The 17,507-nt window shown below is 37.9% G+C and overlaps 1 protein-coding gene across 2 annotated transcripts in view; it reads left to right on the top strand.

Moving 5' to 3' along the window:
* The first annotated feature begins 2,606 nt into the window (after positions 1 to 2,606).
* Rasal2 (RAS protein activator like 2) overlaps positions 2,607 to 17,507 on the top strand; it is a 248,634-nt gene continuing 233,733 nt past the window's right edge. For both annotated transcript variants that reach the window (XM_013015757.1, XM_013015756.1), the window contains exon 1: positions 2,607 to 2,848. In XM_013015757.1, coding sequence (XP_012871211.1) covers positions 2,647 to 2,848 — 202 coding nt within the window. In that variant the 5' untranslated portion in view covers positions 2,607 to 2,646. The remainder of the gene's footprint in view (positions 2,849 to 17,507) is intronic.

Genomic DNA, 17,507 nt, shown 5'->3' with positions numbered 1-17,507 from the left:
CTAAGAGCTTAGGGTTCAAAGCTCTACAGAAGAAAGAAAGAAGGGAGATGGTTGGCATAAATGTTGGAGTAATTCCATTCACTAAAGAAAATCACCCTAGAGGAATTGAGGTTTAATAAGTAAACTTAAAAATCAGATGCTGGGCATAGTGCCTCAAGCTTATAATCCTACCTTCTTTGGGAGATCGGTATCAGGAAGATCACAGTTTGAGGCCAGTCTGGGGAAACAAGTGAGAGCCTTCATGGCAATAAACAAGCCAGATATACTGGCTCATGTCTATAATTCCAGCTATGTTGGAGGTATAATTGCTGTCTGAGGCTAGCCTAGGCAAAAAGTCTGAGACTCTATTTGAAAAGCAACCTAAAGCAAAATGATCTGGGGTGTCGTTCAAGTGATAGACTGTTTGCTTAGTAAGTACAAGACATTGAACTCAAACTCTAAGTACCTGCCCTACACCAAAATTAGGAGACTAGAGTATTAATCTCAGTCAACTAAGTAGATACCATTAAAAAGATTGCTTAATAGGATTCTCTGCTTCAATTTTTCTCATTGGCTAAATGATGATTTAAAAAATACTGGCTCTGCTAGTCTCATCAAATTATTGTTCAGTTTGTGAAAATATTTTCTTTTGGGTAGTGAGAAATTTCAGACATACTAGTACTTAGGTACTTAGATGATGAGCTACAAATAGTCTGAGCTGAGGATGCAGAAATGAAGTTGGGATCAGTATTTAATGTCTAGATGAAGAAAGTAGGATTACTGGAATTTGGCTGAGGCTTTGTCTTCAACTCAAGAATGGGTGATGAGAGAGTAAGTTTGGAAGAATATTTTGAATTTTGTATACCATTCTTAGTGGTTTTTTTTTTTTTATTCAGTCCTGGGGCTTGAATTCAGGCTTGGGTGCTGCCTCTGAGCTTCTTTTGCTCAAGGCTAGTGATCTATCATTTGAGCCACAGTACTACTTCCCGCTTTTTCTGAGTGGAGAGAAGAATTGCATGGACTTTTCCTGCCTGGGCTGGCTTCAAACTGCAATCTTCAGATCTCAGCCTCCCAAGTAGCAAGGATTACAGGTGTGAGCCATCAGTGCTTGGCTTCTAATGCTGTTTTTGAGATAATTGCTTGGGGCAATAAATTCCTTATTTATTGTTAATAAAGAGGTATTCCATTTTACATCTGAAACCCACTATTCACGTAACTCTATAGTTTGCTCAAAACCAACAGGAAATTTAGTCTAAATGAAAATGCTGTATCTCTGCTTAGTGCAGAGCACTGTAATTTGGCTTCAACATCTTCTCTTATTCGCTGAAATACATATAGCTTAGACTTGGAAAACTACTTTGTCAGATGCTCAGGGAGCAGGGTTTTAAATATTGGAAAGAAACACTCCAGAAGATTGCCAAGTTTAATCACAGAGAATTCTTGAAAAAATAAAAGTGAAGAATTAAGTCTCATTGAGAGGTTGTAGACCTATCTGTATTGGTGGTTGATTTGCCGAGGGACCTGGATCTTCCTGTTTCTAACTGTTGAAGGAGAGATAGGATGAAATTATCTCTAAGGGCACTCGAAGTTTTGAAATGATATCATTCTAAGATTTTGGAGAACATTACAAAATTCATTCTCATAACTGTCAAACTCCACCCCCCATACACCATAATAACACAAAACTAGAAAACTAAGATGATTTTGTAGATCAACCTTTTTTTGTGTGCTAAAGTTGTGGGGCCGAGAACACTAAAGTTATACACCAACATGTATTTAAAACAAACAAACCCTGCTCCATTTCAAGTAGCCTTGTTCACGAAAGAACTACAAGGTGCACATCACAGGTTATTAGTTTTCAGTTTTGAAATCAGAGTTAGTATTACTTTCCCAGAAATCTCCAAAACCCGAATGGGTGAATCCTGCTTTGGGGTGGGGATAAAAGAAAAGCCAAAGGGAAGCGAGGGAAGACAGTCTACAAATAGGCCCAAAATAAAACACGTGACATCATTAGAGGAAAAAGGGCCAACATATTGCACAAAGATCAAAGGCAAAGAAGAGAAGCATGTTTGGGTAATGCTGGCTTTGGAACATTTCTTGTTCTTGCGAGGCCTGTCCATCCGTCCACACCACACTTCTGAAGCACGCTATTCTAAATCCACGAGGAGTCCAGCTCTGGCAAGGACAAGAGCGCCGAGCGCGGAGCCTGCACGGACCCCACAACCCCAGACCGGCTGCCAGCTAGCTTCCTTTCTGGGAAGGAGGGAGGCGGTTCCCCTAGGATGATTGTAAAAATAAAGTAGTCTCTCCGATCGCTTCTCCAAATAAGAAAGAAGCGTTGAAGAAATAAACAGGAAAGGGGTGAGAAGAAAGGAGAGCTCTTTCCTCTTTTCAAATTTCCCGCATCCTCCTCCCTCCCCGCCTCCTCCAGTAGGCTGAGCTCGGGAGACCAGGATCCAGCACAGCAAAACGAGCCGGGGAGAAGGCGGCGCGGGCCCGATGAGTAATTCGGCGGCCGATGTTTTCTGCCTTCGGCGGCAGTTCCACCTCCGCTTCGTTACTCGACTGCAGACAAGGCTGAGCTCTCGGCTCTCGATTGCTCTGGCCTATCACCCTGCTCTGCCGCCCGCCGCCGCCGCCGCCGCCGCCGGGTCCCTCCGGGGCACCATGGAGCTCTCGCCCTCGTCCGGAGGAGCCGCGGAGGCGCTGTCCTGGCCGGAGATGTTCCCAGGGCTGGAGTCGGACTCGCCGCTGCCCCCGGAAGATCTGGACGCGTTGGTCCCCGTCAGCGGAGCCGTGGCCGGTGGCATGTTGGATCGGATCCTTCTGGAGTCGGTGTGCCAGCAACAGAGCTGGGTCCGCGTGTACGGTAAGGACCACAGGCCGCTCGCTCTTGAGGCTCGCGTGTCGTGTCTCTGCTTGGGTTACCGAGCATTTTCCAGGCTCATTTCCCGTTTCCAGTCCCCCCTCCATCCCGGGTTCGCTTCCCACCTCCTATTAGCACCTGGGTAAAGAGGTGTGACTCAGTGTGGTCTTTGGACCTCTTCTGACACCCGCTGTAAGTATGTGGAGTTGAGGTATCCAGATCTAGCTCCTAGGTGGTTACTTCAAGACAGCCGCCACCCGATATTCTAGAAGGTATGAAGGAACAAGCCATAAAACCAAGGGAATAGGGTTTCATCCCTTTCTCTTTGGTAAAGCAGGACTGGAAAGAAAGATAACGGCTTAGCAGAGAATGAACTAATGAATGAAAAAGAAAAAAAGTCGACATCAAAACTCAAAATGTGTATTTGGTGACAACAGACATCTGTAACCTCTTCCTGAACCTCACTCTCTAAAGGAAGCCCACTTATTCCGAGTGCGCAGATTGTTTCGGAGTGTGTTATTGTTTCTGGTTTTCACTGTAAAGTGACTGGGTTGCCACTCAGCAGGTTAAAAGTGATGAATACACTAAAACTTTCTCTTTCTGCATTCCTGGTTACCGCCTTTTTAATTGAAACTGAATGATGAGATTCTATTAAGGTAGGGCTTGTGGCAGCTTTAAAACCATGCTGGTTTTCAAAACTCGGAGCCTAAGTAAGGATTTATAGCATGGTATTTAGGGTTTAGCTGGGGCTTTTCAAAATATTGAAATGGGAAGATGGTTATCACTTTGCTCACATGACCACAGAAAAGGCATTAGTAATGTGGCTGAATGGAAGATGGCAAATTTGAAGCCTGTGCGATCAAACACGGCGTTGAAATGTTATCCTGCTGTCATGTATGTCTACGCCTGTAGATCAAGTATGTTACAAATTTTTTTTTTAAGTTTTCTGTCCTACTTCCGAACAGGTTATATTCTTGATGATCAAGAGTGACCATGGCTTAAAAGTTACCGATCTGGATAGTTTTTGTGGTTTCAGGACTTCATGTCTATCACTATCAGAAAGATCTTTGAAGTAAGAATCCAGAAATCTGAGTTCTTGTCTTAGTTTTGTCACTAAGTGGCTAAATGATTTGGAGGAAGATTAGGTCACTTTTTTGGCCTCTGATTGCTCATCTGTAAAATGAATGGATTGGACTAAGTAATCTAATGGCCCTTTTAGTCATAAATACTGGCAAGTTTTAAAATCATTTCCTCAGGAACTTTTATGTGTACCACCTTGTACTTCAGTGGGTGTTTTTAAGTGTTTCTTGATGTTATTCTATTTAATTGAGAGAATTAAAATGAAGAAGTTAAAAATGATACAAGGTCACTAGTTCATTCTCAGCAGATTTGATTAAAAAATTTGGTGCCTGTCTTTCCATTTGCCTGCTAATCCTATTTAGCTGATCGCTTTCACCAAAGATTGATGAGTGTCTAAAAATAAATATGAATTATGTTGTGGTGACATTTTCCTATTCTGTTTTTCTTCTTTATATACTTTGGCATACAGTTTTTTGTTTTTGTTTGAATATATTGGAGATAAGGTATCTAAGGTTCTAGCTTTTCCAGATTTTGTTAACTGTCATTCTTTGCATGAGACCTATATGTTACTGTTTTTGCAGTCCACTATAGGTCTTGCTTTGTGGCATGTAAATACAAATATCGACACACACCCGTTACTCACACACTCACACTCTAACTTATTGCAAAGAAATCCAGAAATTGAGAGCTGGGGATGTGGAACGTGGTTATGATTAAGTGCTTGCTTAACATGTTCAGCTGGATTTGAACCTCATCACTGCAAAGAGAGTGACTGAGGAGGGAATAAAAAGAAATCTAGAAATGGAGAACATGAGTCTAGAGTGTAAAGTTGGGGCTTGAAAATGAGGCTTTGCCTTCTGGCTTTGACACAACTTTGTTGTCTAACCTTGAGAGAACAGTTTTAAATCTCTTTTCCTTAAGTTTCTGCATGAAGTATGGAATTTGAATCTGCACTAATAGGTAGACACATACATGTATTAATCCACACATACACATGTTAATAGGGTGCATTTCTGTGTCAAGTTGCAGAATTTCCACTGCATTATCACTTTTTCCTTTTTCTTTTTGTCCTTTCTGTCAACTAGTGAAACAAGTAAAAGTTGTTTATACTTACAGTTTAGCACTGCTACATCTCATGCTGAACACGGTGGTCTTTAGCGTGATGCAAATATTATAAAACTCTTGGAATGATTCTTGTCTGTATTCTCAGTTTTTAAGTTGCTTATTTTGTGATCTTTTGAAATATGGAAAATCAATTTGGAGAATACTAGTTTGTTTTATTTTTCTTGTTTCTTGTCTGTTTTTTATGCTAAAAACTCAGGTTATCTTCAGTCTACTATGTTCCTTGTTACAGTTTAAAGGCTGTCTTAAAGAATTTAACATGTCTTCAAGAAATCCAGAAAGTGAGAATCTAACTGGAGTATACAACTGGGGGTTGAGACCTGCGTTGTTACTCAGGCTTTCAGATTGTTTATAACATTGGACAAGTAGTTATAACTGTCAAGCTCTAGGTTTCTGCAAAAACTGTGGAATCTATACTAATTAGTAGCTATGGTCCCTTTAACTTTAAAGTTGGCTGATTTTTGTGGCTTGTGTCATTATTTACCTACAACTTAGACTGCAAATTTCATCCTGACTTTTGGAGCCAGTCATTGAGCAAGCCCATAATTTAGTGCTTTTAATCATGATTATCAAGGGATTCTGGAGAGCAATTTTATCAGAAGGTCAGTAAACTGAGTTTTGAAAGGAGGAATGTCAGAATGAGATATACATATGCTTGGAATGTTTTCACAAGATAGGAAAGTGGGATGGAGATATTGCTCAGGTCCATCTCATACTGTTTGGAGAACAAGCCTAAAATAACCACGTAGGTTTTTCGAGAGAGGGTATAACGAGAAGCTGTATAGTATGTGTATCTTGCCACTGGCTGCAGCTCAACTACTGTAATATACTTCTGTTTGAAATCATTATGTAAACAAACAACAAGCTGGGTACTGGGGGCTTATGTATGTAATCCTAGCTACTTAGGAGGCTGAAATCTGAGGATCATGGTTTCAAGCCAGCCTAAACAGGAAAGTATGAGCCTCTTATCTCCAAGTAATCACCAAAAAAGGTGGAAGTGGAGCTATGGCTTAAGTGGTAGAGCACTAGCCTTGAGCGAAAAAGCTAAGAGATGGCACCATGTCCTGAGTTCAAGCCACAGTACTGGTGCACTCTCTCTCTCTCTCTCTCTCTCTCACACACACACACACACAATTAACAACAAAAGTAACCTCTCACCCCAAGGAATATCTTAATATCTTAACAGAAACTCTTAGGAACAATATTTTCGTAGTTTGGCTCACAAAATTTGAAGACAAACTGTTTTTACTTTGGTGTTTACAGGTTCAGATCTTTGGTTAATAGTATTTTTATCCAAACTTTCATGTATTGCTATGTCTGGAGAACTTCTTTGGAATATGCTCAGAGCTTTTCCTTTTGTCTTTAAAATGTTTCATTTCAATATTACAATAAATCGTTCCCCCTATCAAGACTATAACATTTTTGACATCAGTCTTGTTTATACTTCTGTCTCTTTACCGTCTTCCTTGTTTCATGTCTGGCAGCTTGGTACCTTGCTCCTAGTAAACTAGTGTTTCTTGAATGTTGATTCATCTGTCTTTTGACTATCTAGATCGCAACCTGACTGATCTTATGGTGGCAGAGTAGCTTAAACAAAGGCATGCCACAAACAGCTAAATATGGATGCAGTATCCAAGAGCATCAAATGCAGAACATTTTTCAGATATTTATAGCCTCAAAGCAAAGTCAATTGGCTGAAAAAGCTCAGCAGCCTAGCAAAAGGAAACGGGAGCGGCAAAGCCAGCCTCACTGTCTGTGCTTTCTGGTAAACAATGGGAACATTAAAATTAACTATTTTACCATGAATAGATGGTAGCTATAGGACTCGCTTTGGGAGAAATTTAAGATACTCATGTCTAGTATTGCCTGAACTGGAGCTCTGTACTCACCTGTGTAACAGATCTACAAGTGTGTACACAGATATGCTCTTTGAGATTTGGAGGAGAAATAGTTATCAACAAGAAACCTTGTGCTTTTTATAATTTTAGTCACTAGGGCTTTTTGAAATATTCAGCTAATAAAAAGAATAACGTCACTAAGCTAGTGTGTGTCTCATTGTTTATTAATGACAAAGGGTCCTGCTGGAAAGTTTATAAAGGCTGGTACTATATTAAACAAGAGAAACAAAATCAATCATATTGCATCAAGTACCTATAATTCCAGAAACACAACAGCAGGGATTTGGTAAACATTTTTCATGAACTCTTAGGTGGTTGTAGTATATGATATTGACTGTTCTTTAAGAATTAAGATAAAATTTAAAAAAAAGAATAAAAAATACAAAAAAGCAACAACAAAAGGGCTGTGAATATGGTTCAAGTGGTAGATCATGGTCTGGCATGCTCCATGCCCAGAGTTCAGCCTCCAGTACTATAAGAAAAAAGACAACAATGCTTGATCAGAAATGTACTCATTACCTTGCTCATGTAATTGTAACCCCTCTGTATGGTATTTTCACAATAAATTTTTTAAAAAGGAAAAAAAAGAAAAAAGATACAATAAAACCAATATACTATATTCTTAAAAAAATAAAATAAAAAAAAGAATTAAGATTAAAGGTGAGATACTTTTTATGGCATCTCTAGAGACTGTGTTCCTGTATTTATTTAAAATGCAACCAGTAACAAGTCCAGGAAGTTGTTGCATTTTTGTCTACTGTGATCTAGAAGTGACTGGCTTACACAGAATATTCTTAATATAATTTAATTTGAATGTTCAAAGTGAATCACTCATTATGACATACCTTAAATATGTATTTTGTAATAACATATAGATGAATAAATTGGTCAACAAAGACTGAAAGTTTTGCATGCTCTAAGTGATTGCTATAGAAAAAAAATCAGGGAATGTTTAACCAGGTAAATCCCTAACATGTTTGTATTATTTAAGTATTACAACAAATAATGCATTTATCACTTGCATTTCCTCAATAATATTAAAGCTTTATAAATGAGTGGTAATATTTTAGAAATTTTTGGGATTTTAATCTCTATTCAATATTTAGTCTGTCATAGGCTATGAATGTTGATACTTTAATATCTCATGATCTCCAAATACACTTTATACCATTTAAGAGTTCTTCAATGAGCTAGGTTATAGTATTAATGCCTATAATCCTAGCTACTCAAGAAAGAGTCTGAGATCTGAGGATTGAGGTTGGAAGCCAGCCCAGCCAGACAAATCTGATAGACTATGTTCAAATAATCTGCAAAAAGCTGGAAGTAGAGGCATAGCTGAAGAGGTACAGTGCCAGCAGTGAGTGGAAAAAGCCAAATGAGTCTAGGAGGCCCTGAGTTCAAGCCCCAGAACCAGAACGCTGAAGCAGGAGGATCCTAAGATTAAAAAAAAGGGGGGGCCTGAGAAGGTGGCTCAGTGGTAGAGCGCTTGCCTTGCGTGCCTGAGGCCCTGGGTTTGATTCCTCAGCACCACATAAGCAAAAAGAAAAAAAGCCGGAAGTGGTGCTGTGGCTCAAGTGATAGAGTGCTACAGCCTTGAGCTGAAGAGTTGAGGGACAGCGCCCAGGCCCAGAGTTCAGACCCCACAACCGGACCCCCCCAAAAAAAGGAGTAGTTCTGCAGTGAAATCAGCGAGATGGTCCAAGAATGCCTCAGAATGTACTATTTATTTAAAATTCTGATAGCCCCATTTTTAATCTTTTGAGAGCGAATTTGTGTCTCATTTATATTGTGCTCTCATTTATATTGTGTTCATGTTCACAGATGCTGGACTGTTCTTTTATATCAGTGTATGTCTGTCTTCTGTCATGAGATTACTAAGGAAATAGTCGCAAGTGGTTTCTGATTCTTTGTTTTATTAGAAAGAGAATGAGAAGTGGAAGCAAAGGATTTTTATAATTGGTAACTTTGTGCTTTTTAGTAGCATGAAGGGATAGGATCATCTTTTAAGTAGGTGAACCACAAAAAGCATTCAACTGACAACTGAGTTAATCCAGAAAAAATTTAGCTGGTTTTTCTCTTGTCCCTCCTTTTTGGAAAAAAACTTTTAAGTAGCTAGGGAGGTGTTTGGTCTTGTTAACCAGGAGGAGTTTGAAGTGTGCTGAAGGCACTAGCGAAATTGCTTCATCCTGTCTTAGTAGAGGGATAATTGCTATCTGATGTTTTTAAAACACCTTTTCTCCCAAGGCCAGTAGGTAGTCATGATAAGCAAAAAAAACAGACAACCTATTTATTGATGAATACACAGTAAAGAAACTAATTGAACCTTGACGGTGTAAGTATTTGCTAGTCATCATCTTCCTTACTTAGAAATTCAGATATTGAACTGAGTTTTACCTTTCTTCCTGTTAGGTATGAGAGAGAGAGAGAGAGAGAGTGAGTATATGTCTGTCTGAGTCTCTGTGTGTTGGGGCTTGAACTCAAGTCCTCCAGCTTTGCTCTCAGCCTATTTTCATTCACAGTTTGGAGCTCTGCCCCTTGAGCCACATCTCCACTTCTAATAACTGCTCATTTGCCTTATAAGGGGCTAGTTTAGATCTTGATTGGATTTTTAATTCTTCATAAATTGTCTTTAACATTGCTAAGTTTCTATTTTCATTATGTCACTTTCAGTAGGCTGCCTAATGTACCCCTTTCCTCCCCTCTGAATCTAAGGGTTTGGTAATACTTGCAGATATTAACTGGGGATAGTGAAAATTTAGAGAAGGAAGTATTTAAAGTAAGACAAGAGAACAAATTTAGAAGAATAGTTTGGAAAGCTACTGTGAAAGCAATATTACCGAATACTTTTCAAAATAATCCTTAAAGTTTACACAATAAAGAAACTGGCTTGGTAAGTGTAACTTATTCCCACAATCAGAGACAAATCCCACAGTTTGTTAGGATTAGAACTCTTAACCTCAGATTCCTTACCATCCTGATTTAGCTTCTAGATCTTACTACTCTCCCTCAGGGAGATGGCCTTTCAAAGCTGAAGGTCAGGAAAACTCACAGTGAGAAATACCAGATTGTTAGTTTCACAGTCTTTAAGGGAAATGCTGGAAGCACTATTACCTAGGTAACAGAAAACAAAAATGGACAAAACATCCACAGAGTGGAAAAATGAGAATAATCTCTGTGATCCTTAAGAGGTAGAGCAGAGGACAGATTAGATATTTTTCATTTCTGTTTTCTTAAGTTCTTTATACTGCAATTGGAAGTGAGGTTTTAAGGAACTACAGATGCTTCATGTGTGCTGCTTAGTAAGTTTCTACCTTCCTTTGTAATTTCTAGCAGCCTTGATTCATATAATTAAAAACTAATATTTTTGTTGAACTGAATATAATCTGTGCTTAATATACAGAATTTGAAATTTGGAGAATCCAAAGAAATTTCAAATAACTTGGAATTCTGTCTCTTAGAGACAACTATTATTTAGAATTTTATTCTATTTTGTGACTGATGTAATTTCTTACACATATTTGATGTCAGGCTCTATATTCTACTTTTTATTCTTGACAGTATTTTCTCATGTTACTGAAAACATTAACTTTCTTTAAAAATGTGTTTATATATTGTATTTTAAAAATAGATAATGTATCCCTTGTTTTTGAAATTTAAAATGTACAAATAGATATTCCTTAAGATGTCTCCCACTCTCCTCTCTGGGACTCCTACTTGCTCTCTGGGAAGTGATCATTGTCCCCTCTACACAACAAATAATTTGAAATCCTTACGTTTCCTTCCTTACCTCTTGAATGTACATAGAGGAAGATATATAAATAGCTATATAAAAATGCATTCATGGGTTGGGAAGGTGGCTCAGTGGTAGAGCGGTTGCCTTGCATGCTTGAGGCCCTGGGTTTGATTCCTCAGCATCACATAAGCAGGAAAAAAAAAAGCCAGAAGTGGCCGGAAGTGGTAGAGCGCTAGCCTTGTAAGGGGTAGCGCCCAGGCCCAGAGTTCAGGCCCCACGACCGACCCCCCCCCCAAAAAAAAATGCATTCATGAATTGGATCTAAGAAGTGTAGTTAAGAACACCAACACTTTTTTTTTTTTTTTGGTTGTGGGGCTTGAACTCTGGGCCTGGGTGCTGTCCCTGCGCTTTTCAGCTCAGGGTGAATGCTCTACCACTTGAGCCACAGAACCACTTCTGGTGTTTTAGTGGTTTATTGAAGAATCTCACGGTCTTTCCTGCCTGGGCTGGCTTTGAACTGTGATCCTCAGATCTCAGCCTCCTGAGTAGCTAGGATTGCAGGTGTGAGCCACTGGTGCCTGGCTGAAAATCAACACTTTTTTAGTTAATGAAATGTCTAGAACTAGTTAGCTAGGAGTTCTGGGGTCTGGACCCTGTTTTAGTTGCTTGATTTCTGGATTGGTACCATAAACATTTTTTAAAACTGTTTCTAAGTATTTTTTCCATTTTTACATGTGATAATCCATTATAAGCACTGATGTGACCTGTATACCGAATTATTCCTTCATTTCCTTCAATCCCTCAGTTATTATACCTGGGACATATTTTCCAGTCAGTTTGTAAGAGCATCTCATTCTTTTTTGTGGCTGTGTAGTACCTGGGTGAATTATAATTCATTTAACCAGTACCCAAGTTTTGTGACAAATGATGTTTCAGTGAATAATTTTGAAAATAAGTCATTTTGCTCAAATGAGAAAAGTTCATAGAATTAGAATTACTAGGTGAAAAGTGTGAGTATGATTTTGAAAGATACTGTTGGTGGACACCTGTGGCTCATGCCTGTGATTTTAGCTATTCAGGAGACTGAGATATGATGATCTATAATCAAAAGATAGCTTGGGAAGACATATCCATGAAATCTATTCCTAATTAACCAGCAAAAAGCTGGAATTAGAAGCATGGCTCAGTGGTAGAGCAGCAGCCCTGAGTGAAAAGGCTGAACTAGATCCTCTGAGTTTAAGTCTCAGTCGTGGTTAAAGAGGGATAAAGAGAGCAAGAGGGAAAAGAGAGGACGAGGGAGAGGAAGAGGGAAAGAGAGAAAGAGAGAGATCCTTGATCTATATTAAATATAATTGAATACATTTTCATATTTAGGAGCCACTCTATCTACTTTTGCCAATTTTTGTTGGGATGTTGGATCTTTTTCTTTGAGTCTTGTAGGAACTCAGTGTATTGAGCAAAGAAACCTTTATCTTAGTGAGTTCCTGGTATTTTCACTGCTCTCTTGACTTTTATATTGTGGTTCCCTTCCACTCCCACGAAGAAACTATTCTCATGTAGTTGAATGCATTCATTTTTTCTTTTATGGCTTTTTAGTTTTATGTCATAGTTAAAATATATTTCCTATTCTGAGTATATCATATAGTTTTCCCATGGTTTCTGCAGTATTTCTCTAGTTTTTTTTTTTCATTATAATTTTTGGTTGGTGTAACCTTCATGTTGGTATATATATGAGATATTGATCTAATTTCATTTTTTAAAAAGGTGGTTGTCTGCTTGTTTCAACATCACTTGTTGATTAATCCATCTTTTCTTTATTGATTTAGGATTATTATTATTACTTTTATCCTGGATTGCCATTTGTCTTTTAGTTTATTTCAAGATTTCTGTTCTGTTCCCTTATCTCTTTATATTTATATGCCAGCATCACACTGCTTCATTTCTGATGATTTATGACATCAGAATATAATTTTTGTTAATGTATGAGTTTAACTCATACATTATTTAACTATTTAACTTATTTAACTGTAACCCTGGTTTACATATTAGTATTTTTCAACTAGTGTGTGTGTGTGTGTGTGTGTGTGTTGCTGAGTAATCTAGAGCTTCCCTAAAGCTAGGCAAGTGAGCTATACCTTTGTCCCATTTTTAAAAAATAATCTTTAAAATTAATTGTTTAAGTCTTTGAATGGAACGTTGGACTGTTCTTTTACACTGAATTCCTAGAAGACTAGGAAATGTTTTCAAAGGAGTGAGCCTTAATGCCAAATTGGTACAACCTACCTGGAAAGCAATTCTTGCCACTAGTATATGGCTTATAATTTAAAGTTCTAATGCTGTATTGCTACTTTAAATATATTAAAGCCTTTCACATAGTTCCTTTAACATTACTTAGCACTTTATTAAATGTTCTCAGAGTTAATGCTTTAAGATGGTCCTTCAAAAACAGAGTTATTTATCCATTTGTGTAATGGCATGTTTTGAGAGATTGGGAGTAAAGCAGTTTATTTTTCCAGGTCAAATCCACAACAATGACTTTATTTATATGGTTAGATTTTCCCACTATAATAACTTTATTTCTTTTTTTTGTGTGTGTTGGTTGTGGGGTCTGAACTCTGGGCCTGGGCACTGTCCCTTAGCTCTTCAGCTCAAGGCTAGTGCCCTACCACTTGGGCCACAGCGCCATTTCCGGTTTTTTTTCTGCTTATGTGGTGTTGAGGAATCCAACCCAGGGCCTCATGCATGCAAGGCAAGTACTCTACCACTGAGCCAAGTTCCCAGCCCTACTATAATAACTTTATATGGGCACAAAATGATTCTGGTACTCCAAGAAGCACATAATAATGGCAACAGAAAAAAAAGCAAACTTAGAGACTAACAACGTAGCTTAACATTTAACAATGACAGAGCGGTTATTTACCATAGCTAAGATATGGAACCAACCCAGATGCCCCACAGTAGATGAATGGATCAAGAAAATGTGATATATATACATACATATATATATATATATATGTATATATATAAATTCTGTGCCTCCATCAGGAAGAATGACATCGCCCCATATGTTAGGAAGTGGAAAGACTTGGAAAAAATTATAGTAAGTGAAGTAAGCCAGGCCCAAAGAAATATAGGTCCCATGGTTTCCCTTATTTGGAATAACTAGTATATGTCTGGGAGAAGCAGAAAAGGTCAAAAGCTATGTACATATGACCAGATAAGATGATGTTAAGCGAAATGAACCCCAAGATAAGGACACAAGTGGTTTTTTCTTTCTTGCTATTGTTTCTAACGTATTTATAATGTACCATGTGATTTTTTTTTGTTTCTTTGTATGTTCCTCCCCCATGGTATAACCCCTGTTATATTTGATGCCAATGTCCTGCATCTTGTATATACACTTTTCTAATTTGGGGAGGGGAAGGGAAAAAACAAAATGTTTAAATAGGGTTACAGGTTGACCCATTGTAATAATGAGATGTAGAAGACACTATGTTGAAAAACGAACTTTACAATTTAGGTGTGGGGGGTGGGGAGTGTAGTTGTGGAGGTAGGAGTGAAGGGATGGTAGGGGAAAAACAAAGGAGGTAACAATGCTTGATAAGAAATGTACTCATTCATTACCTTGCTCATGTAACTGTAATCTCTCTGTACAGTATTTTTACAATAAAAATGTATAAAAATAAAATAAGAATGAAAAAAAACAACAAATACACCTAATATTTGGAGTCTTGTAGGTAATTTTGTTTGTGTTACATGTGGGTAGAATATAGCATGTAAATATTTTGTTTCATAAATAAATATAAAAAATGACATGTGAAGGGTATGACTGTAGTATATGATTTATTAGACATTTTCTTGATGAACTTCAGTCCTTAATATTTTATTAATTTAGCTTATAGAAATACAGTATCATTGTAAATGACAACAATGTTTTTAGGGAGTTAACTTGTAACTCAGGTTTGGTCTTATGGATACTCTGAAAGGTGGGGATTGTTCCCAGATGTCTTGTTTTCAATTTGTCCTCATTGTAAAACTGTTTCACACGGAAGTGGCGCTGTAGTTCAAATGGTAGAGAGCTCGCCTTGAGCTGAAGAGCTGAGGGACAGTGCCCAGGCCCAGAGTTCAAGCTCCACGACCGCCAAAAAGAAAGTTTCACTATCTTTTTGTAAAAATTGTCCTAAGAGGATAGAGTTTGCATTTTCAAGGTTTCAGACTGATAGTCCTGTCACTAAAGGGATATTAAATCTCCTTACCTGGTTACAGTTTACGTTTGTATATTCTAGCTTGTGTTGAAGTAGAGTCTACACAATTTGAGATTTCTTCTTCATGGTTCTTTTTCAACTGAGCATGTACAATTTTATGTTCATTTCCAAGTTCCAAATAGAAAGCCCTAAATAGGAAACTTGGGGCCTTTCCAGAACGGGCCAGTTTTGTCCAAATGACTAGTAACTAATCTGTGTCAGTAAATAGACCTTAAAAAATGACCATTAAGAAAGCCACTAAAACAAGAATTTAATATTTTCTAGTTTCATCAAGATTTTTTAGTAGCTTTGCTTTAAATAGACATTAAAGTTTTTATCCTTAATGAATTTAGCCTGATACTATAGTTAAGAAACAACTGTGCCATACGTAGTCATTCCTTTTGTAGTAGAAATATATTTTACAGTATCTGGTGTGGTCAGATTTTTTATACTGTTTTGTTCAGGCCATGAGCTTTCAATTATTCTATCACAAGTTCAACTTAAATCAGTTTGAGAGTATATTTTCATTCATTTGCACTACAGGTTGTGTGGTTTTGTTACACATTTGAGAATGTCATACCACAGTGACATCCTGAGAGGCTTTACTTTGTAATATCATTGGCTGATTGTCTTCTTTTCTTGTATCTTAACTATTAGCCATAATTTTTCCCTTATGTAACCAATGACATTATTTCATTTATCTGAGAGCGTATTATATAAAATCATTTGAAGTTCCTGTTTGCCCCCAACAATTTCAAAATACCCTGCATATATTTTTCTGTCAAGAAACTTAAGAAACATTCATGTGCTGGGCTGGGAAGGTGGCTCAGTGGTAGAGCACTTGCCTTGCATGCATGAGGCCCTGGGTTCGATTCCTCAGCACCACATAAGCAAAAAGAAAAAAGCCGGAAGTGGCGCTGTGGCTCAAGTGGTAGAACACTAGCCTTGAGCTGAAGAGTTGAGGGACAGCACCCAGGCCCAGAGTTCAGGCTCCACGACCAGACCCCCCCAAAAAAAAATTAGCCCTGAGTGCTAGTTGTGTGTGTGTGTGTGTGTGTGTGTGTGTGTGTGTGTGTGTGTGAGAGAGAGAGCGAGCGAGAGAGAGAAATGCACATAACAAAGCTTCATCCTAATGCTTCTGTAATGTGTAGTGGCATGAAATATACAATGAACAGGATTGTGTAACCATTATTAATAAAAAAAACTCCAGAATTTTAATGATCTCAACCCTAAACTTTGTACCATTTAATAATAAATGACTACCACTTGCATCTCCCTACCTTGAACTGTTGGTAACTTCTTTACTACTTTCTATGACTATGAATTTGCCTAATGTAGGTACTTCATGTAAGTAAAACTATACAAATTATCCTGTCTGGCTTCTTCAGTAAGCATAATATCCTCAAAGTCCATTCTTTTTTGTTTTTAATGCCAGTACTGGGACATGAACTTAGAGTCTCACTTGCTCAGCTTTTTCAGTCACAGCTGATATTCTACCAATTGTGCTTGCTACACCTCTAGTCCAGCTCCCTCCCCTCTCCTCTCCTCCCCTCCTATCCTCTCCTCCCTGTCTTTTTACTGATTAATTGGACATAAAGCCTCTTAGATTTTTCTGCCTGAACAAGTTTTGAACCTCCATCCTCAGCTTTCATTGAGTGGCTAGAAACAGATGGGAGCCACTAGTTCTCCCCAGCTCAAGGTCCATTCTTGTAGCATATACCAAAATTGCTTTTTTTAATGATTGAATTATATATGCTACATTTTGCCTAACCATTTATCTGTCTATGGACACTTAAGTTATATCTACTTTTTAGTTATGGAGAATTATGTGCCTATGAGTTTTGGTGTACAAATATTTGTTTTAGTCTAGCTTTACATTATAAATAATCACATAGAAGTGTAATTTTATGTTTGACCTTTTGAGAAACCTTTAACCTGTTTTTCATTGCAGCAGCACTGTTTAAATTCTTGTCACCAATATACAAGTGTTTCAGGTTCTCCACATCTTTGTTAATGCTTGTTATTTTCCTTCTGATTTTAGTCCGTCTGGCAGGTGTGAAGTCACATCTTCTGTGTTTTTTATATACATTCTCCTAATACCTACTGATGTTGAACATACTTTCATGTGTTTATTGGCCTCTTACATATCTTCCTTGAAGAAATGTCTATTCAGATCTTTCTTTTGCATGAATTCTTAGTAGATACATTGATATGTATCAGCTGTAATGTTAGTTATTTTTAGTGTAATTATCATATATATATATTTATTTTTTGCCAGCATGAGTTTTGAACTTAGAAACTCATGCTTGCACTACTGGCACTCTCCCGCTTGAGCCACACCTCCAGCCTACATAGTCAGGTATCATTGATAAAACAAATTATTTTATTGATCATGATTTTATTATTTTTTAATGATGGTTATTCTTAAGGAGTTGGAATCTTGTGGACTTTTCTGTCTAGATTGGTTTCAAACCACAGTCCTCTGGATCCTCAACCTCTTGAGTAGCTAGGATTTCAGACATAAGCCAGTGGTGCCTGGCTTATATGTTAATGTTAACTCTAATCATGGTCACAATCTTGAGCGT

Source organism: Dipodomys ordii, unplaced genomic scaffold (genome assembly GCF_000151885.1).
Source record: "Dipodomys ordii isolate 6190 unplaced genomic scaffold, Dord_2.0 Scaffold27, whole genome shotgun sequence".
Taxonomy (NCBI): domain Eukaryota; kingdom Metazoa; phylum Chordata; class Mammalia; order Rodentia; family Heteromyidae; genus Dipodomys; species Dipodomys ordii.
Note: the sequence above shows the minus strand (reverse complement) of the source record. Positions and strands in the feature narration are given on the sequence as shown.